The sequence below is a fragment of the Silene latifolia genome, chromosome 1 (genome assembly GCF_048544455.1).
Source record: "Silene latifolia isolate original U9 population chromosome 1, ASM4854445v1, whole genome shotgun sequence".
Taxonomy (NCBI): domain Eukaryota; kingdom Viridiplantae; phylum Streptophyta; class Magnoliopsida; order Caryophyllales; family Caryophyllaceae; genus Silene; species Silene latifolia.
Window position 1 is genome coordinate 16,673,684 of NC_133526.1, and position 23,566 is coordinate 16,697,249.

Here is a 23,566-nt window from a genome sequence, read left to right on the forward strand (position 1 = left end):
CGGCCTGGCCAAGGTCTTTATCTCATCTTTGTCAGAGTTGTCTTCCTGTATTCCTAATTGAGCGCCCTTTTTGTTTTCGGATTGGCTTGGCCGGGGCCGTTTTAGAGTGCGTATCTCAACTGTGTTTCAACGCTTCCAAGACACTTCGTTTGTTTTTGCGAGTGTAGTGTGCGATGGCCGTTGCTGTCATGGTACCCGCCTGACGAGGGCGATTGCCGCTCTTGTCGGATTGACAGTGTGAGCCGGCGCTAATTTCTTGACAGAGAATGCCGCTCTTGTCGGTATGACAGTGTGAGCCGGCGTCTGTTTCTTGATAGCGTGTTACGTGGCGTCTACCACTTGGAGTGACTGCGACGGCATCAAACCTCTTGGGGTGACTGCCGTGGCGTCTACTACTTGGGGTGACTGCGACGGCGCTAATTTCTTGATGGAGACTGCCGCTCTTGTCGGTATGACAGTGTGAGCCGGCGTCTATTTCTCGATAGCGTGTTACGTGGCGTCTACCACTTGGAGTGACTGCGACGGCATCAAACCTCTTGGGGTGACTGCCGTGGCGTCTACTACTTGGGGTGACTGCGACGGCGCTAATTTCTTGACGAGAGAATGCCGCTCTTGTCGGTATGACGTGTGTGAGCCGCGCGTTTGTTTCTTGATAGCGTGTTAAGTGGCGTCTACCACTTGGAGTACTAACGGCATCAAACCTCTTGGGGTGACTGCCGTGGCGTCTACTACTTGGGGTGACTGCGACGGCGCTAATTTCTTGACAGAGAATGCCGCTCTTGTCGGTATGACAGTGTGAGCCGGCGTCTATTTCTTGATAGCGTGTTACGTGGCGTCTACCACTTGGAGTGTCTGCGACGGCATCAAACCTCTTGGGGTGACTGCCGTGGCGTCTACTACTAGGGGTGACTGCGACGGCGCTAATTTCTTGACAGAGAATGCCGCTCTTGTCGGTATGACAGTGTGAGCCGGCGTCTGTTTCTTGATAGCGTGTTACGTGGCGTCTACCACTTGGAGTGACTGCGACGGCATCAAACCTCTTGGGGTGACTGCCGTGGCGTCTACTACTTGGGGTGACTGCGACGGCGCTAATTTCTTGATGGAGACTGCTCTTTGTCGGTATGACAAAGTGAGCCGGCGTCTATTTCTCGATAGCGTGTTACGTGGCGTCTACCACTTGGAGTGACTGCGACGGCATCAAACCTCTTGGGGTGACTGCCGTGGCGTCTACTACTTGGGGTGACTGCGACGGCGCTAATTTCTTGACAGAGAATGCCGCTCTTGTCGGTATGACAGTGTGAGCCGGCGTCTGTTTCTTGATAAATAACTGATGGGAAAATTTTTGCTTTGATGGAAGGCGTGGGTGGTTTTTCACTAGGTAAAAACGTGCGTTGGGGTGCCCACAGCTATCTCGGACACCTCCGTAGCTACATAAATTTTTACAAGACTACCAATGCCCTAACGGCTCATCACAGGCACATCCCCCCAATCAGCCACTAGTCGTATCCATGAGGTCGCCCCCCTGCTGTAAGGACGGGCTTTTTCCTTTTTCGGACTTCTTCGCCTCTTTGAGGGATTGCATGTTGCAACCTCGGGCAGCTATCTGGACGTTGACCACCTCATCCTTCTCGTCTTTGGAGACGAGCTTATGCGCTTCCCCCCGGTCCGAGACATACATCAGTGTTAGGGCCCGGATGGACATCACTGCGTCAGCCTCGCTCAGGGTGACTCGGCCTATGAGAACGTTGTAGGCGGACGAGCCGTCAATGACGACGAAATCAGCTAGGATGTTTTTAGCCGCGTCCTTTTCGCCGAACGTCACCGGGAGTCTGATTGATCCCAGCGGCACCAGGCCGGCCCCGAGAAGAAGTCTGTATAGGGGTTGGTGCGGGGGCTTAAGTCCTTGATCTTCGGTAGCCGAGGCCGAGAAAGCACTCTCTAAACATGATGTTCGTGTATGCACCTGTGTCAATCAGGCACCTCTTGACCAGGTGGTTGGATATGTCCAAATTGACTACAAGCGGGTCGCTGTGAGGGGCGATGACCCCTTCGTAGTCCTTTCTTCCGATAGTTATATCGGGGATGCTTGCAGAGGGGATCCTTGAGTTGGGCACAAAGTTGATGGCCTGATATAGCTCGTTTAGGTACCGCTTGTGCCCATGAGCGGACCCTCCGTTCTCGTTGCCCCCGATGACAACATGAATCACGCCTATCCGCTCGAAGACGGACTTCCTATCTGAACTGCCGGCGTCTGTCTTTTGGCCTTTTGCGACGTACTTGCCGAGGCTTCCCTTCCGGATCAGCTCCTCTATGGCATTCTTTAGGTGGCGGCAGTCGTTGGTTAAATGGCCGGTGTGGCCGTGGTACTCACAGTACTGGCTCGTGTCACCGTCACTTTTTGGCTTGGGGGGTCTCTCCCACTTCTTGGCCCTCGTTTTTGCTCAGGGCGAAGACTTCGGCGGCCGATACGACGAGAGGGGTTTTTTCACTATACCGCCTCTGGTGGTACGTTCCTGAATTCCACCCGGCGCCCGCCGAATCTTGCTTCCGGTCGGATCTGTCCGACCGTGATCTGTTATTCTCACGGCGCCTTCCATCGGACCGCGAGCCGTTGTTGTCGCGGCGTCCTTCGTCCTGACCGTCCTGCCTGTGACTCTTCTTTTCTGTGTGCTCGGCTTCGCGGGAAACTTCCCAGGTCTTGTGGTAGTCTTCCACCTTGATGGCTTGGTCGGCCAATTTTCTGGCGGCGTCCAGGCCCAGGCCTCCGCTCTTGATGAGCTCGTTTTTTAAGGCTCCCCTTGGGAGGCCCTTCATCAGCGCGAAGGCCGCCAGCTCGGGATTAATTTCTCGAATCTGCTGGACCTTTCCGTCGAACCTCTTTACGTAGCTCCGGAGAGACTCGCCCCCCTCCTGTCTGATAGTCAGGAGGTCAGATGTCTCTACGGCCCTTCTCTTATTGCAGGAGTACTGGGCTAGGAAAGCGCCCTTCAGGTCGGCGTAATAGTACACCGAGCCATCGGGAAGCCCTTTGTACCAGCTCTGAGCCATCCCATGCAAAGTTGTTGGGAAAATTCGGCACCAGACTTCATCGGGCTGCTCCCATACCGACATGTAAGACTCGAAGGCCTCAGCGTGGTCGACTGGATCACTATCCCCCTTGTATGACAGAGGTGGCAGCTTGAGCTTATTCGGCACCGGGACTTCTAGGACGTAGGCGCTGAGGGGCTGCCTAACCGCGTGTCGAACGACACGCGGCGATCGGCTCCTTGCGTCCCTAACCTGGCTCCTTCCCCGTAGCGGGAGGGGCTCCTTCTTCGACTCGGACTTCTTCTCCAACTCTGCTGAGTCGGACTCCTCTGGCTCCTTCGGGGTGAGCCTCGTTCGTGCGGCGGGGACGCTGTCCTCCCACGAGTGCGGGAAGGACTTAGGTCTACCGCGCCCACTTTGGGCTCCCCCGGCGTCTTGACTGGGTCGGCTTCTCCTAGTGCTCCGTTCAAATTTCTCGGAGTCACGTTTTGGGCCCTGGTCTCCCGGACAGTTTCCGCCGCTCTTGTCGGCGTGACAGTGTGAGCAGGCGTATTACTAATTAGGTCTAGGAGCATTTTCAGCTTTGCTACGTCAACCACATGTCCCATGACGGTGACTGGTTGGTGCGGCGGCGTCGGGTATTGATGGCATCCCGAACTCCGGTTGGATTACACCGCCGGTGGAGGGTCGTATGACTCGAACTTGTTGAAAGTATCATCTTGGTAAAATGCGATTTCGTCGATTCTGCATTGCATCTTGTTGTTTCGACATTTTCTTAGCTTTTTGGGTGGGTTTTTGTTGGTTTTTTTTTTTGTTTGGGAATGAATGTGACTAGCTTCTAGTGTCTCTTCCCCACAGACGGCGCCAATTGTTCCGGGTGTAATTCCAGAGCAAGTATCGTTACCACCCGTGGCTTGTAGAATAATGTCTTGAGTTGAACCCTCCTTGTCTTTATCGTTCCTCTCGGCCTCTCCTGCAACAATGAACGAACTGAGGGCTTGGCTTTGCGCCAAGCGTACTCACTCCGACGCTCAAGTCAGTAAACTTAAAGGATTAAGTTGTGTTACTTGGCTAGGTATATATTGTAGAGAGATAAGGAAGATATTACCAGATGAATAGTGTATTTAGGTTTTGTTGTGGGATTCGTTGGATGCTTTCCTCAATGAAGGTTGAGGAGTATTTATAGGCTTTCACCTTTTGTCACGTAGTGGCCAAGTGGCCAAGTGGCTATCAGGTGGAAAGACCGTTCTACCCTCGGCCGATGGACCTATGGCAGGCCGGCCGAGGGTCCTGGATGTGAGTACGCGGATATGTGCCCCGGCTGGCTAGTTGTCAGGCCGTGACCCAGGTGACAGGCCGATGGGCTGCATCGGCTAAGCCCACTAAGTCGTTGACTTGCTGTGGATATCTTTGACCTTGCTCAGTGTGTTGACTTGGTCAGAGGTGCAGAATATGCCCCATCAGGTTTATTTGAAATTATTTAATTTTCGTCTCGTGTTTTATATACAATTTGTGGATGTCGTTTCCTTACATATATTTTCTTTCTTGATTTCTAATTGTGGAAACCCGTTATTCAACTATTTTTCCGTCTTAAATTTTGGTCCCAAAATGAGTGTTGTAGACGGGTTCTTGAGATCCCAATAATTGGGCTCACTTGCTTTAAGTTTTGGGCTCTTGTATTTTTGTTTGTTGGGCTCACCATAACCCATATGTTGGGCTCACTAGAAGCTACATATTGGGCTTGTGGCTTGTGGCTTTCATTTAATTGGACTCGTCATGTTAAATTAGTCGGGCTAGTTTTGTTAAATGAGTTGGATTTGTGTAGATTTCTTGATTGGGCTTGGTGTGCTTTGCGTGTTGGATTTCACATTTTACTCCGTAAATTTCACACAACGTAAATTATTCATATCGCTTGTTTATATTTGATTTAACCGGCATGTTAAATTATGAAGTGGAATATTTAATAATATAATACAAGTATGAGACATTTATTATAAATAAGTACTTGTAAGAATCGTATCATTGATAGTGTCTTGTATTGTTCTGTTGTGAGAGTCTTGGTCCTATCGGACACTAGGGGTGAGCCATAGGCCCTCTAGTTGCGATATGATTGTCGGGACCGATGTTCCCATCCGTACTTATGGTGAGATGGAAGCCATAAGTATGAGTGTGACATTAATAATCCCGTCCCATGAAATTGTTTGTTGTACTTGTTTATTCTATTTAACCGGCATGTATAATCATGAAATGAGATGTTTATTTACATGTTACAAGCATGAAAAGGTTATTATAAATAATTACTTGTAAGAATCGTATTCTTGTAGAAATGCCATACTACCATCGTACGTGCTTGACATACATTTTTGCCCTGCTTGTGCTGTTCTGGCAAGCACGAGTTTGACCTACTTGTCTTTGTTACGCAAGTACGGGTTTGGCCTACTTGTCTTTGTTACGCAAGTACGGCTTTTGGCCACTTGTCTTTGTTACGGCAAGTGAGTCTTATCTTAGTCTTTCCGCCACTTTCGTGTTGTTCTGGCGATTGGGGTACTCGGTCTCCTTAGTAGTCGAGTCTTGGGTGCGTGCTGTGCTGGCGCACGTCGAATCAGGATGTACACCCGAGAATCTGCAGATTTAGACTAGGACCGTATTATCATCGTAGTCCTACCCGGGGAAATTATAGTCTAAGAGTAATAAATGTCTTGCATTATTTGGATGGTTACTTTGGTCATATATCCTTGAAATACGTGCTCGTGGGTAAGTGATCGTGTCTGCTTCCTTGTCTTTTCTCTCCATTTATTTATTGTTGCTTATGCCTTGCTTGTTTATTCCATCATTTCTTTTATCCTTGTTGGTTTAAACACGTATGATCCCATGTTTAGTTATAATTCGATTTACTCATGTCTTATCTAATATGATTGTTTGTTTATGTTCTTTGTTATGTTCGTTTCGACATATTGTGGCTGGGAGAACCTTGAGTTACTCCCCACTGACTGTGGCGTTTATGTTTACATGAATGACAGGTGGTGAAGATGCTTACGTGGGGAAGACGTGTGGGCTAGCGAGAACTAAACCCTTGGACCTTAGTTGCTAGTTTAGAAACCCCTTATATGTTTATTCGTGGGATATCTTTTCCCCGTTTTCTAGACTTGGGTTGTAATAACCTAAATTTGTCTATTGTTGTATTTGTTTCTTTTCGTTAGTGGCTCCCGCGTGTTAATATTTAACTAGTAACAAAAAGTTTTTAAAATCTCATAAATTTCCGCTTTAATTTATTAGTTATATTTTCCGCTTTATCGCGGGGTGTCACAAGTAATCAGTGGTTATATTCTCGACACAACAAACAGTCCATCTATATCAAGTTCACCGAGTCCTCCTTCATCGCCCTCAGGTACTCCCTATTCCATAGCTAATTATGTAAATTATACTAAATTTTCTAGTCGACATCAGATTTTTCTCACAGCAATAACCGCCGAAGTTGAACCTCCGTCCTTTAAAATTTCGGTTCGTGATGAGGGATGGTGTCAGGCTATGCAAGAGGAAATTGATGCCCTTGAATCTAATGGGACATGGGAGCTTGTTGATTTACCGCCAGATAAGAAAGCTTTGGGATGCCGTTGGGTTTATAAAATTAAGTATAAATCTGATGGGTCCGTTGAAAGGTTGAAAGCTCGACTCGTTGTTTTTGGTAATCATCAAGTGGAAGGTCTTGATTATGGGGAGACATTTGCTCCGGTGGTCAAAATGGTCACGATTCGTACTTTTCTCGCCGTTACGTCGGTCAAAATTGGGAATTACATCAAATGGATGTGCACAACGCTTTTTTGCATGGTGATTTGAACGAATAAGTTTACATGAAGCTTCCTCTGGGATTTAGTCGTGGTCACGATGGGAAAGTATGCCATCTTAAGAAGTCTTTATACGGCCTCCGTCAAGCTCCGCGTTGTTGGTTTGCTAAATTAGTTGGAGCATTACGCGAATATGGTTTTTGCCAATCCTATTCCGATTATTCTCTCTTCACTTATTCCCATAACCAGGTTTGTTTACATGTCTTAATTTATGTAGATAACCTGGTTATTGCGGGTAATGATAGCACGGCCATTCGAGACTTTAAGAGTTACTTAAATCGCTGTTTTAAGATGAAAGACTTGGGTCTCTTGAAGTATTTTCTCGGTATTGAAGTAGCACGAAGCGCTGAAGTAATTTTTCTTAACCAACGGAAATATACACTAGATATAATTAGTGAGGTTGGCTTCTTAGGTGCCAAACCTGTTTCCACTCCTATGGAGACCGATCACCAGCTTGTTACAAATAATAGTGCCTTCTTGACCGAGCCTTAGCGCTATCGTCGGTTGGTTGGCCGTCTTGTGTATTTGGCAGTCACTCGACCCGACTTGTGTTTCTCGGTCCATATACTTTCTCAATTCCTAAAAACTCCACGTGAGGCACACATGGAAGCTGCATTGCGAGTAGTACGTTACTTGAAAGGAAGTCCCGGTCAAGGTGTTTTGTTACGTTCTAATAGCCAATTATCGGTGTCAGGTTGGTGTGATTTCGATTGAGGAAAATGTCCCTTAACTCGCCGCTCTGTCACAGGTTGGTTTGTTTTTATAGGGGACTCACCCGTCTCTTGGAAAACGAAAAAGCAGCATATTGTTACGCTTTCCTCAGCTGAAGCCGAATACCGGTCCATGGCTGCTCTTGTTTGTGAGCTCAAGTGGCTCAAGGGTCTTCTTGCAAGTTTGGGCGTTACTTTAGCTTCTCCTATGCGGCTGTTTTGTGACAATCAGTCCGCAATACATTTGGCCCAAAATCCCGTCTTTCACGAGCGCACCAAACATATCGAAATTGATTGTCATTTTGTCCGAGATGCAATTACGGAAGGGCTTGTTTCCCCGTCACATGTTCCTACAAATGAACAAATTGTTGATATCTTTACAAAGCCTTTGGGAGTCCGTCAATTTCACTATCTTCTCCGCAAACTTGGCATTCTTGACCTTCATGCTCCAGTTTGAGGAGGGGCGTTAGACGATATTCTAGGCATGATATTTTGGTTGATATTATCTTATTGTTGGCTATTCTTTAGTCAATATCCCTCACTCATTCTCAGGGGCAATATCACAAAAATAGGCTATTGTTAGCTATCTACTTGTACTATTTAATGGCTACCAGAATGCTCAATAAAACACACAATTACATTCTCCATTTCTCTATCTCTATTTCTCTAATTAACAGTAGGTCTTATGAGAGATCGTCTCCCACTAATTTAGTGAGAGGCATAATAGGGAAAAAAGAAATTCGGTAGATCCCTCACTCCATCATGTGAGAAGTCAGTGATGAATCAATCAATAGATCAATCAGCTCAGCATAAGATGCATTATAAAACAACATGAAGAATTACATTTTTTTTGTTAAAAGTTTAGTTGAGATAATAAGTCGGAGTATGATCTTGGATTCTTGGGTCACATAAGCGATCATCAAACTCTACGCGCGAGTCATCTTTTAATAGTTTCCTGGATCTTTTTTTTTTTGACAGAGTGCAAAAGTCTTACATTACAGTAGTATGGTTGTGAAAGCCATACTCAAGTACTACAATGTAAAACCGAATAAGAAACAACACAGAGTAATAGTAACCTAATAACAAACAACAACTAGAGAGCAATTCCCATAGGCTATCCGAAACTTGATGATCAAGAACAATGGTCTGGCCACGAGCATCACCACCCAAATCATCAGCCCGACAAACATTCCTCCCAGGAGACTGGATCAGTTGAGATGTCGTGAGGCAAGAACGAGGTACACTTACGCCACAAGAGTGTAGAAATTTAAAGTGGATGGTAAGCCACGAAGGTCTACATCCGGTGGAGAAAACTCTCCTGCACCACGTAAAACGGTCACAAAGTTTCCTGGATCTAAAGTTACATAAACAATGTTTTCCACATGACTAGCTAGCAAAAAGGTCAGACGCATAAACATATGAGTTGAATAAGAAAAAGGCAATCTGAACTTTATTAAAAGTACGCGTAACTAGTGGTTTTGATCGTGGGCTACTAAATGCAAGTCTTTGCCGTCTCCGATCCGACTAATTTAATCCATACTTGATCGTTTCTCAAATGAAGCCTTCAATGTTGATATATACTATAAATAAACGCATACAACTAAGTCAAAGTTTCCATTCAATCCATAGCAAGACTTTCATAATTTTGTGATATTTTATTCAGTAATTATTGTGTGATACGGTCTCACATTGTAAGATAATTTCATTATATAAAAGATATTGAATAACTCGTTATTAATATTTGATAAATAACTTTTTTTAATAAGGATTATTCTACATGATATCCCTATGTTTTTTTAGGTTTCTAAGAGGTACTCCTCCTTTTCTGCTAAAAAAATTTCACCACGTATAATTTACGGTCATGAATTCGGAACGCGATGACTCTTTGACATCGTATAATTCATGGTCATGAATTCGGAATGCGACGACTCTTTTTTTCAAATTGATCGTATTTTCGAGATCTTCGATTTGAAAAAAAAATGTCACTTTATGAACTTGTTGCAAGAGTTATGATCGGTCAATTGTTTTTAACCAAATATACTTTGCCCATTTATATCTCACGAGTACGAGTTCATTAAGTAACGATTTGTTTTTCAAAATGAGCCTCATACAAAATGTTTAGTTTAAAAAAAGATTTGGCGTTTTTGGAGTTCGAAAGAAGGGTATCATGTAGAATATACAAAAACAAAGGGGTACCATGTTGAATATGAATACACCTTTTAATAAATGGGTCATTTTACAATGTGAGACCGTTATATTCTATAATTTGTGTATTATATCATGTAATCTACAGCCTGTTATATTTGATCTTGTTTTTGGTCGTTGTATATCACCTTACACTTGCTTTCGTTAAATACTAAGCACGCATTACCTAGTCCTAATATTTTTTCTTTAAAAGACTAAGCATTTTCTAGTCTTTCAATATTTATATATATTAATTTTGAATTTTAGCACTCTATAAATATCCCCATTATCAATTTGGAATTTTCTCATTAACTATTATGTTAGTCGTATAGCTCAAACTAAGCATTTCCAAAAACAATTTAGCTCTTCATATATACTTAACTTCTATTGTACTTTATATTGGTTTTGTATTAGTTTGAGCTATATTTCGAACCTCGGAATGATAATGAAAGGAGAACATCTCTTATCCCGATTCGCAATTTGCTCGTTGATTATTCTTCTAATAGGTACGTAATTTTTAGCTATGGTACTTCATTTTACGTGGTAGTTAATAAGTACAATATCAATTAAATTCAATTTTCTTAAATATAGGTGTTGGAGTCGTGCAATGTTCTAATCATCATCACCACCACGGACCAAAAAAATTATTCGTATTTGGAGATTCATATGCTGATACTGGAAACGATCGTAACCCTGACGCGAAGTCGTGGAAGGAGCCTTATGGGATCACTTTTCCAGGAAAACCTTCCGGCCGGTTTTCCGATGGTCGTGTCTTCACTGATTTTCTAGGTTTGTTTCTCTCTAATTAATATTTTTTCCGTTTTTTCTAACGTTAGAAAACCCGATATTTTTATAGTATGTGTTTGACGTAAAGGTTTAGAGTAATTTTGGACAAGCCTCGATATTTTATGTATACTCATGCAGCATATGTTGAAAAGAATAAATCATTTATCTACTTAGACACGTCAATAGACCCTTTTGATTATGATTGTTATTATCATTATCACTATAATCAAACAATTACGGAGTATAATAAAATTGCATGTAAAAGCCTTATTATAAAAAAAACAATGGTAAAATATTACTCGTAGTTTATTCTATTGGTTTTCCATTAATATCTATTAGGATGATTATCCTTAATTGTATTTCCTCCACAATTTCTTGCTCTTCTTTTACATTTGTGTTGTTCAAAGTGTAAAAAGTGTTAACCATAAATAAAGTCAACGTCAAAGTGTTACATTTATTATTAAAAAATCATTTATAAAGTTATATAATAAAACAAAAAATTAATACGACTATACGAGTAATATATAAACAGATAATATCATAATTAAAGTATTCTATAAGAGATCGTATATAAAATAATTAGGTGAATTATTGTGAGTTGAAGGGAATATTTGAGATGGTTTAATTGCTAGAAGTACAACTAGCCTTCTGAAGTCGGGAGCATATGAGCATTATTGTACTCTTTTTATTTGTTTGCGAACGTACTCCTTAGGCAATAGCATGATACCTGGCCTGGCCTAATGTATTACTCCCTCCGTATCAGACTAAAGGTCCACACCAAAGGTAACATTCCTTATTTGGCCCACAATATTACTAAGTTATACTTATACCCATTTGATATTTACACAAAATGTCATTACATATCCCACCTACCAACCCACAATTACATACCTCACCTATTTTTTCCCACTTTACCATTACTTTTTCCACTTTTTCTTAAATACTCTAATTTTCCCTACGTTTTCCCTACATACCCCACCTACCAACCCACAAGTGTGGTACGGAGGGAGTACTTATCACTATCGACTAAACTAATTGTTTAAGTCGCACATCGCTTTCTTCTAGATCGTGTATTGCTGTTGAATATTACCTAATTATATTAAATTATAAATAGCTTCCGATCACCAAAACAAGGGCCGTTCTCAAAAAAATACAAAAATGCAAGACATGTCGATTTCTTTATTATATGAGTTACTTAGCCTACAATATTAGAAAAATGTTTTAAGTCGAAGTTGCTTGCTTTCTACCACATCTTGCTTTAAAAAAATAGTATGAATTTCGCGCAATAAGTGTAGTCATACACGATATTACATTACATTACAATTAACATCAATCATCGAAATTCTATTTTTTATTTGTTTTCAACTTCATCACGTTTTTCTCATCACCTACTTCTCTTGGATTAGAGTCAAAATGTTGAATCAAAATGACATATATGCTAACTAGGCATGACACTGATTATAAAAACACGTAGTCAAAATGTTGAATCAAAATGACATACTCGTATATGCTAACTAGGCATGACACTGATTATAAAAAGACGTATAAAACAGCTCCCTCGTTTCGGTTAATAGTTTACCTTTTCCTGTTTAAAGTATGTGTCGTGTTTTTTCATATATGGATTTTACTCATTTACATATGCCTTTTACAATATTACCCTTATTATTTTTTTAATTCCCTCAATCAATTGACTTTTTTTTCTCTGTTCCTTCATCTCCCTTCACCACAAACACCACTTAATCCACTCAGTTGAATCCCTTACTCCAGTCACTGGCCGACCTGTGATGAAAAAAAGAAAAGAAATAAACAATCTTATCCAACAACATCACATACATACGCCTCCTGCCTCCCCGCCACCACCAAACAACCTGCATGCCCACCACCCCCTAGCCGACCACCACTTACCCCCGTCCCCAACCTCCACGCACCAACGAACCAGCCTCCACGCCCAACGAACCATCATCATGCACCCTCACGAACTGCCCTCAAGAACCTCTCTCACACATCAGCCACTAACCACCTTGCACGACACAGTAACACCGTCCACCAGGGGCGAAGCTAGAATTAAAAATGTGGGATAGCGAAAATATTAAGCGTATAAATTTTCCTAGAAAAAATAGAACTCGTGAAAAAAAAATGTGTTGCAACATATAAAAAATTCAAATTGTAAACGCACAATCAACAATCAAATGAACACTCGATATAGTCGATACTAATTTAAAATTCTCGTTTTATAATTCACAACTTATCGTAATTTTATTTGCGACTATAGTTTTGATTATATAGCTTTGTGATATAAAAAAAATGTGAAACCATTGCTATTGTAATAACTTAAAATTTTCACATTTTAATTCGACAACTTATCTTCATTTTATTTTCGGTACACTTTTGATGCTTTGCGATTTAGAAAATTTTAACAATTATAACAAATACGGAAAAATTGAAAACAAAGTCTCTACTCCTTAGTACACAATATAATGGACGTAACTAATTTGGAAAAAAATTACAATAATTAACAAATTTATTAATGGTCACGAACTAATTATTGAATTGTTGGGAAAAAAAATTACTGGCCTTTTGCTTTGATACTTTGTGATTTAGAACATTTTAACCATTATAACAAATACGGAAAAACTGAAACAAAGTCTCTACTTCCTAGTACACAATATGGACGTAACTAATTTGGAAAAAAAAAACTAATTAACAAATCTATCAATGGCCACGAACTAATTATTGAATTGTTGGGAAAAAAAATTACTGACATTTTGGCCGTTGCAAGGTTTCGTACCAAAGACTACACGATGGAGTACCACTTGTTTTAACCGCTGCACCAATCCCATGTCGATGTTTTATATATGCGTTTACGTTTTATTATTCCTTAATGCTCAGATTTGGAGTATCAAATATGATCGTCAAAACAGTTTTATTTTTCTTTGGGCTAGCGACTGCTACCCCTTGCCACCTGCTGCCTTCGCCCCTACCGGCCACCACCCAAGCCACCACATACCCCTTCTACCAAGTACCAACCATTATCAACCTAATTAATAATAACTAGTGTAAATTAAATCTCGTACGTGTATAAATACACGATTTTTATAGATGAGAATGTTAGAAAATTTTGTAAATAAAGATGATAAACTTTAAAGCGAATTTAAATATTTACGCACTATGGATAAGAGATACTAAAGTTGAAGTATAAGAATATATTTTTATTGGTAAGTTTATAGTATTAAAAGTTAAAGATCTCTGTGAATATGTTCCATAAACAATTTCAATTAAAATTACGTAAATCATTTAGCGGAAAATATATGAATTTTCATATTTAAAAAATTTAGATTAAATATATAATTACAAAACGACCTATAAGAAATGCTATTAATTACGAAGTAGTGATTTGTTGTACTGCAATCATATTTCATAGGTAGACTAATACATGATATAATAATAAGATCATATAAATTAAATTGGATGTAAGACCCAACTTTTACAGAATAATAACAGTTAATAGAAACCCAGCTCCTTCCTAAAATAATCACGCGAGAAAATTTGGGGTAAGACTTATTCTTTTAGTTAAAGGACTTGGTAAATCCCGCACACCATTTTACTATTTTCCGGCTTTCCGCACATTTTATCTCTACAATTCCATAATTATCCTTCATTTAAAAAAAAAAAAAAAAAAATGTCCCCCTTCTCTTTCAAAAAAACTTAATCAATTTCTTAATAAATCAACAAGTAGGGATCTTAATTCGTAATATCACAATTAATTCCTCCGTTTTAACAACAATTTTATTAATACACATCTTTTAATCGATTTAATGAATGCGCTTTTTACTTTTTGAAAGGGGTTTTTTATAATTAGGGTTTGGATGGGTTGTTGAGGAGGGAGGTTGTTGGCGGTCGTCGATTTGATTGGCGTTGGGTGGGCGGCGTATAAGTGGTGGGTTTTGTGGAGTCGGCACGGTGGGAGTCAGGAGGTTCGTGAGGCATTGGTGTAGGGCGGTTGTTGAAGAGATTGGCGTAAGAAGGTTGGTTCTGGGTTGCTCAGTCGTGTACTGATCGGCTTTGGGAGGAGCGCCGGAAAGTTGTTGTCGGCGATGGGAGGCGACAGGGGAGGATGGTCGGAGGGAGTGGCAGGGGAGGGTGGTTTGGGGTTTTTATCTGGGATTTCATTGTTTTTTTATTATTCTCTCCATTTAATTTGTGGGTGGGAAGTGAGAGGGGTAAAGTTGGAAAACTATGTAAAAAAAATGTGTTGGATTGAGCATTCTTTGTGTTGGATTGAGCATATACGTTAGTTAAAGGGAGATGTTTTAATGCATATTTTCATTTCGGAATAGTATTTTAAAAGATAACTCAAGTAAAGTGATGAATAATAATTATGGTAAAGATTGCATAATTGAGAAGCAGATTTGCATAATTTTAGAGTGTAACAGATGAATGATAATAATTATGGAAATGATTGCATAATAAATTAGGGATAGTGATTGTTCTTGTAAAAGAGGTAAAATGTAAATTAAATATAATATAAATTTGTTATTGTTTTCATGTATAGGAGTTATGACACACGCTTAACTCAACATGTGAATCAATATAGTGTTGGCTGTTAATAAATTCCATTCTTATTACCATTCCTAGTGATAGCAGTATCCAAATAAATAGGCCCATCTGAGAATTATGTTTCTTAGGCGGGAAAAGTACTAAGAGTTTTATTCTTTTAGTAGTAATAATAAAGGGGTGTTATAGAATAAGAAATAGAGAAGAAATGGTAGAGAGAACTTAGAGAGAAATAAGCAAATCGATTGAGAGAGGTAAGAGAGTTGTTCATTATTCATTACTGATGGAAGTATATATAGTACATAGGAGAAGGGTGAATCGGAACCCTAATTACATATATAATGGTATAAGACCAATGGACATCCACACTAACTAATATTTCATAACACTTCCCCTTGGATGTACATTACTGAAGAACATGCCTCGTTAAAATCTTACTAAAAAAAACCCTGTGGGAAAACACTAGTAAGGAAAAGAGTACAATATTCCTCTAACACGCAAACAAATAAGCTGCCTCGTTAAAACATTTCTATGGAAAACCCAGTAGGACAAAACCATAGATAGGAAAAAGAGTACAGCGCGTGCATACTCCTCCTGATGGTTGCATCACTTGTGAAACGTTAATGCAACTCATGATGTGACGAAGTTCTCGATCTTTGAAATAGCTGTCATCGTACCTGATCAACTTAATAGATGCCTTCAATTTAACAAGAATAGTTATTCTAGAATTGCTGACCGTTTCAAATTTCATAATATGACGATAGTCATTCATAACGATTTTGCAACTTCACTGCAAATGATCTTGTCACTTTTGTAGTTTGAAATCACCTAAACTTTTCTTTGCAAAACATATTATAACAATGTGTATTCATATGATATGTGACTAATTTCTAAACTATATGACATGAAAGAATGTAATGATGTGATATGAAACTAATTCAAAGATGATATACTTAGTCTCTATATGCACATGATGATGATGACTCGATAATGCAAATTGTACAGTATTGTTTTCAATATCCATGATTTGGATGGATTTCAGGTTTATGAGCTCGTTAATAACCATAAATATGCTGATGGTTAAACGGACTTATAAAGTCCTAATCCAATTGGCAATTGAATATTGCGCGCAAATGTGTATCCGTTTCATATGGATATACTTTTATGATCATATTAGAAATGTAAAGAATCGTCATTCTTCATATATTACACTGTAAGGTGGTAAAAACTATATTAAGATAGATTGCAATCATTCACGTAACCACCTTATATGCAATTTTCTCATGTTAAATGAGATTACATGAGTGAAAATTATTGATTATGGGGAGTAATGTATAATGCAATTGATTATCAATTTGCTGAATAAAATGCCCAATTAAGATCAACTTGTTCACATAATATTCAATTGTGAATTTTAATAGCACAAAGTACTCTGATTTATAAGGTCTTTTCAACCTTGATTACTGTTGTACAACTTCATTGTTTAGATCTTCTACTATCAATCATACACAATTTTTAGTATAAGTATTGTTTGTGTAGAATTAAGGCTTATATGACAACACGTATAGTAAGAACCCCGTTGGCCTTAGTTTTACATCAGAATTCTTTTACTCGGAGTTTTAAGCACTTGTTGAACATATAAGTTCAGTCATATACGAAGTTGCCTATGTCTCAATATATGTGCAATTGTGCACTTAAATGCCAAACTTATTGGATGCTAAAATAATGATTAGCTATTTAATATCGTATGTGCTCAAAATAATTTATTTCCACTTACGTAAAGAAACGATGTTGTATAGGACACCTCTAGTGTCTCTTGTAAATTGGCAAAAATGATTACTATCCTTTGGGGAATATGACGACGAAGTAATTCATTTTGAGTAACCATTAGTTTGTCGTCTTAATAATGCTAACAATTACTCCATATGATGAATAATTTATCTGTGGAGAATTTGACTTTTCATTGGGGTGATGAAAATAAATAATATAGGTAAGATTACTCCATAAATAAACTAGTCTCTCATTCAAATATTGAAAACTAGCTCACATTAAAGTGGTAAGAGATCTTCTGGTCGTCCCACATTAAATGGATAGGAAATTGATTAGATTGATAATGGACCGTTCTCACATTAAAATGATGGGTGAATGTCTCATTTTATATTGATAGAAGATCGTCTTAAATTATAATGATGATCGTGTCTCATGTTGAATAGATGTGAGATCGTCTAAAATTAATTAGATAGGAACTCGTCTCATTTAAATAGATATGAGATGTCTAAATTAAATAAGATATGAGATTGTCTTAAATTATAATGACATGATATTATCTCACATTAAATAAATAAATAAATAAATAAAGACCGTCTCACGTTAAATAGATATGAGATCTTCTCATTAATTAGATAGGAGCTCGTCTAAATGAAATCGATTTGAGACCATCTCATTTAAATAGATATGAGATTGTCTCGAATCTCACTTTGAATAGATAGAAGATTGTCTTGGATTATAAAGAAATAAGACTGTCTCACATTAAAGAGATACCCCTGTCTTAGATTATGATGACAGGAGAAAAGTATCTCATATTAAATTGATAGAAGATTGTCTCACGTTAAATAGATGTAAGCAATTGTTATACTTAATATTTCGTAAAATCGCTTATACATCCAAGTAGAGCGGATCAAAAGCGGGCCTTATTTCACAACCCGAGCCCGCTAAATGGGCCAGTTTCCACTGTCCATACCCGCCCACTTCAAGAAAGTGGGCCGGCCCGTGGGCTCGACTAAAATCAAATACAAAAATTACTGTTTCTATTTAAACTAGAGTTTATTATTGCTACATCCCCGCAAAAATTTAACAATTGTTTTTAAAGCTCATTACTTAATAAAATATACTAATATTCAAAAGATAAGTTTACTAGATTTTGAAAAAAAAAACACAAGTTTCGTAATGTTCTCATATAAACATCAAGAAGTTCATTTTTGCCTTGGCCTTTGTGCAGCATTGTTGGCGGTTACTTACATACACTCTTGTGTAAATATTTGAAAGGTACTATCTTTATAGACAATCTCGTTAGCATGCCCATTCTCGGCCAATCTTTATACAGCAAGTGTAAATACCAACATTCTCCTACTTATACGTAAGGCATAAGTATTCATTTGTGTTAAATAATTGGTTTAGAGTGTACAAATTGTAAATGAAATGAGGAGAGAACGGGTTTGAGGACTTTTGTGAGGGTACTTTTAATAGCGGGTCTAGCGGGCCGTCCATGGACAATTTTGTATAGTCCAAGCCCGTCCATGTATTCTAGCGGGCCTACTTTTCTTGTCTGTTACCCGTTTATTTTTTATTTTTTCTAGTCCAAGCCCGCTATTTTAGCGGGCAGAACGGGCCGGCCCGCACTTGATCAACTCTACATCCAAGTATCTCTGGTAATAATCTTTACCATAATCTAAATAATATAAATAAGATACATAACCATATGGAGGCAATTCATCAATTGTTATAGCAATGGCAGAAACAAATTGTCAAAATGGATCTTTATCCCAAGTAATTATACGGGTTTACTTAAGGTCATGTATTGGCATATAAATCTAATTCACGATGCAAATACCACTGATCTAATCTGTGTAGAAGCGCAAAATCAATAGTGCATACAATAATACATCTAAGAATTTGGGGCTTTCACAATCTGTACACATAGGCAAACACCGCTGATAAAATAGGTACGCAAGTAATTCAGTTTGTTCAAGCATATTCACGGAAAATAATGCATTCACAAATTGCTTAGAATGAAACATAAACAAAATCACACAAAATATGTCACATTATATGATCCAACTCGATTTTAATTCGAAATGCCCGTGAATAGTAGCGAAATTAAATTCACAATGCAATGAAATAATTATTGTCTGAATGTATTCCACGGACATAAAGCTAAAACATTCAAATCATTAAAATAAACATTCATTGAGATTAACAAAACATATACAGAAGAAAAGAGGAGCAGTAGACAACATCTAGCACAAAATTTGTCTAATATCCAAATAACGCATTAAATTACTCACCGTATTACATCATTTGATAAAGTTTGTGATGGATGCTTACCTCAATCAACAAATTAATTTCTCTTTTGCTCAGTCAGTTAAGTTTCGTGCTGATAACGTGTTATAGAATAAGAAATAGAGAAGAAATGATAGAGAGAAATAAGCAAATCGATTGAGAGAGGTAAGAGAGTTGTTCATTATTCATTACTGATGGAAGTATATATAGTACATAGAAGAAGGGTGAATCGGAACCCTAATTACATATATAATGGGTATAAGACCAATGGACATCCACACTAACTAATATTTCATAACAAGGGATTGATAAATTAAACAATTTATTAATTGACAAACCCTAATTTTAAAACAAAATAATCCTCTTATCCTCCTATATAAACTAAGAGAATAAAACTCTTAAAATTATAATAATTTATAATTTATTAATTGACAAACCCTAATTTTAAAACAAGTTTTTCCTCCAAAAGGTATAAAGGTAAATAAGGAAACAAAAAAACTTATTTCTTTAAATTATTATCATTTCATCAAAAGATAACCTTTTAATCAAATAATAGTATTTTCTTTAAAATCTAAATTTTATAAATCGTAAATTTCTTATTTTTGGTTATGTATTATTATATATAAGAGAATGGCTTGACACATTTTGTATAAAACAAAACATTAAACTGATATATTTAGCTTCATCACAAAAAAAAAAAAAAATCATTAACATAATTTGAGAAAAATAATTATTATTTGTAATCATTAGTTTTATATTAAAGAAAAAAATCATTAAACATGAGTATTTTATAACTTTACTAAATTCTCTTGATTAGTTCATAGTTCATTTTTTTTCTCATATCGAAATAGGATGAGGTATATGAAAAATATGACAAATTAATAATGTATCAATTTAAAATATTTAAATAATAACTAAAAATAAACATCTATATATACCGCAAATGTGCGGGATTTACACTATTAAATACCAATAGTAAAATTGTTAAATTCTCTAATATCCCTATCTAAAAAACCGCGCATTTACGATGTTAAATTCTCTAATATCCCTATCTAAAGAACCGCGTATTTGCGCGGGATCTATACTAGTTGATAAAACAAGTTATTAATAATTGCTAAATAAATTAATTAATTATTTTACTACTTGACAAACTTGAAAAAATATAATCTAATATTCAAGTTTTAAGAACAATTAAATTCAATTTTAGGAAGAAGATAGTATGTACAAGATTTAATTGTCTATATTTAGGAAAAGCGTATAACATGAAAAGTTAATGAAAAATGTATATGAAAGAGTAAAGTTCATATGTTCGGTTCAATCTCGAAAAAACCCAGACCTAAAGGGTTTCGATCCGGACTAGTCCGGGTCCTCAACTAACCGGTATGGTCTCCGGTTTGGGGGTAAAGGGTTGTACAGTTCGCGGGTCTTTGCGATCCGGTCCGGTTTTGGACCCGTGAACACATGCCTATACACAATCGTCTTTATGTTAGTAATTGTTTTTTTTCTTTTAGTGTATAACTGTATACCATCCGATTTAGACTGGAATAAGCTTGTAGGATCATTAGGGTGGTAAAATAACTCTATGGGTCTTGAACCCGAGACCTCTAATTAAGATAGAATAACTCCTTATTAATTGATATAAGTGCTCATCGATTCTAATGTTAGTATTTGTGAATGGCTAATAAATAGTGTTTTATTTCAAATGTAACAGCAAAATCCTTAAAACTAAAGTCTCCAATACCATACATACGGAGAAATCGGAGAAATAGCCATTTGAGATATGGAATGAATTTGGCATATGGTGGAACAGGAGTGTTTGATACAAAAATGCCATACCCCAACATGACTACCCAAATCAATATGTTTCAACAACTTCTAAATCAATCCATTTTTACACCTCAAGATCTACAACATTCTATTGCATACGTTAGTCTTGTTGGTAATGACTACACTAATTATCTTGCTAATGGTGGCACTGCTCAGGTAATCTTTTAATCCATCCTTTTTTACGTAATATTATTATGTGAAAGAAAAAAAAAACGACTCATAATTTTAACCTTCAAAGATTTTGTTATCTGTAATTACCAGTGGTGTGACCAGGATTTTTCAAGTGTGAAGTTAGTTTTATTGCAATTGTTGTACATTCTTTTTTATTACGGGGTTTAAAAGCCATTAAATTTTCAAATTAGACAAATTTAACGGCCAAAAAAGTCAATTGTTGGAATGCTTTGGGGTCTTGAGACCCCACTGATCAACTAACATGTGACTACAGACTACGCCACTGTCTGTAACCATGTTATACAAGACTCAAAATTTTAATTTTCGATGTTACTCTGTATTTGCTTGTAAATTACTCGTACACTTTTTTTTAACCTAATTAATATAATATCAACTCTCATATAAGTTTATCGGTTGATCTTCCTTAAGATGATTATATCCGTCTAAGTGTAAAACGGGTGAAATACGATAATATGTAATGTAATTGGAATTGGGATTGAAAAGAGCTCAACCAAAACTTTCTTATGCCTTTTCTTTTCTTTTCTTTTCTTATGAAAATCCTCGCTTTTCTTTTCAATTATAAGCACAATAGACAAGAGTTTTTCCCTATGCAGTTTGTTTTTTATCCCATTCTTCTACTTGACCCGTTTTATTATTTAAGACATATATGTCCATTATAAACAAAAAATTGTGCTAGTTTACTCACCTTTCATCTTTTTTTCTTGTTTATAACAGGGTTTACAAACATTTATACCGAAAGTGGTGAACCAATTAGTGCTTAATATCGAACGTATATATAAGATGGGAGTGAAGAAAATATTAGTGACAGGTTTACAACCATTGGGATGTCTTCCTCATTCAACATATCCTTCGTTATATAAAAAATGCGATAATGCATCCAATACCGCAACTCAATTCCATAATCTTTTGCTGCAAAAATCTGTTTTGAAGCTCAACAACATGACTGCTAATGGTTCGACGTCGTTTCCTTTTGTCACCATTGACTTGTACAAGGCTTTCTCATCTATCATCCAACCACCTATTGCTGAACAAAGTAAGTTATTTAATTTATTCAGTTAAACTTACATAAATTAAACTGAAAACCGGATACCGTATATATGGTTTCCAGAGAGATGGAAAAATCGGATTTACGGTTTCCGCATATACAAAAAATCCGTATCGGGTAAGGATACTCAAAATTGAGATTTTGAAAACCATATCGGATATACGGTTTTGCTCAACCATCCTTGCTACCCCAAATCCAAAAAAAATATTTTTTTTTATTTATGCTACCTAAAAATCCTTAAAACTTTAAAATTGAGGTTTTAACAAAGATACTAATTAAATACAGGAAGTAAAATTTCGTTTCTGACTACGCCCCGAGTTTGTGACATAATAAGTTAAAAGTAATTTGGTTTACCTAATCATGATAAATGTTTGATGTCTTTGTTACAAGGAGTCATTATTCACACATATATTCTGTTTATGATTATGCAGAAAAATCAGTATTCAAGAATCTGCTAGTGCCATGTTGCACGGGTTTAAACTCGACATACGATTGTGGAAGTGTGGATGCAAATTTCAAGAAAATGTATACAGTGTGTTCAGACCCTAAATCTTATTTTTTCTGGGATTCGTCACACCCTACACAAGCAGGATGGGAAGCTTTAACTCTTTCTCTACAATCCATTATACAACAACTACGTTAGTACGTTACTAATATTATTTCTTCCTTGAATTGATCATGGGACGAACATCAACACATACGACTCATGTAATAAAATTGTCACAAGTTTTCTATTTGCGTGTATTGGTTTTGTATGTAAAACGGTTATCAAAGAAAGAATTTATTTGTTGCGTGCTAAAATTTGTATTTTTTTTTTCCCTTTTTGATTATTGTAATACTAATTGATTGATTATCTCCATTCACATTTAGAAAGACACGTAACTACAAGGGGGCTTTACTTTTTTATAAAAATAGTCGCATTTAATTTGTACAAGTAATTCAACAAATTTTGCGGTTTCCTTGAGCATTGGCAGCAGCGACAGTATGAACTTCCTATTTGCAGTTTGATTATTTTGCGTGCAGCACGAAGATTGGTTCATTTGATATGCAGTTTTATCCGAATGTCAAAAGCAGTATGTTTTTTTTTCGATCTTCACCATAAATATTCTCATATGAGAGGCTCTCGCTCTGCGGGAAGATCTACTGTTGATCCTTTCCTGAGTGGAGATTCATTTTACACAGCGAGTTGATTCTGAAAGGTCAAAGCACGAATTCATATCAGCTTTTGGCGATAGAGATTGAATTCTGGTAGAAAATTGGAAAACCGGAGAAGATTATATGACAAGAATGCTGAACTTGAGAAGCTCCAGAAGACCGGAATCAAAACCTAGTGTGGA

The 23,566-nt window shown here is 37.7% G+C and overlaps 1 protein-coding gene across 1 annotated transcript; it reads left to right on the top strand.

Annotated features, from left to right (window-relative positions):
• Nucleotides 1-7,475: 7,475 nt before the first annotated feature.
• Nucleotides 7,476-23,020, top strand: LOC141641190 (GDSL esterase/lipase At5g03610-like). Its single transcript, XM_074449862.1, has 6 exons — nt 7,476-7,566; nt 7,639-7,764; nt 10,322-10,555; nt 20,877-21,148; nt 21,899-22,217; nt 22,661-23,020. The coding sequence occupies exons 1-6, from the start codon at nt 7,476-7,478 to the stop codon at nt 22,870-22,872; spliced, it is 1,254 nt and encodes a 417-aa protein (XP_074305963.1). The 3' UTR covers nt 22,873-23,020.
• The last annotated feature ends 546 nt before the right edge of the window (nt 23,021-23,566 follow it).

Bases quoted from the DNA above. Each gene is read 5' to 3' on its own strand.
- LOC141641190 (XM_074449862.1), top strand. From the start codon at position 7,476: ATGGAAGCTGCATTGCGAGTAGTACGTTACTTGAAAGGAAGTCCCGGT. The intron at 10,556-20,876 runs GTTTGTTTCTCT...CAAATGTAACAG, and splicing joins TGTCTTCACTGATTTTCTAG to CAAAATCCTTAAAACTAAAG. The intron at 21,149-21,898 runs GTAATCTTTTAA...TGTTTATAACAG, and splicing joins CTAATGGTGGCACTGCTCAG to GGTTTACAAACATTTATACC.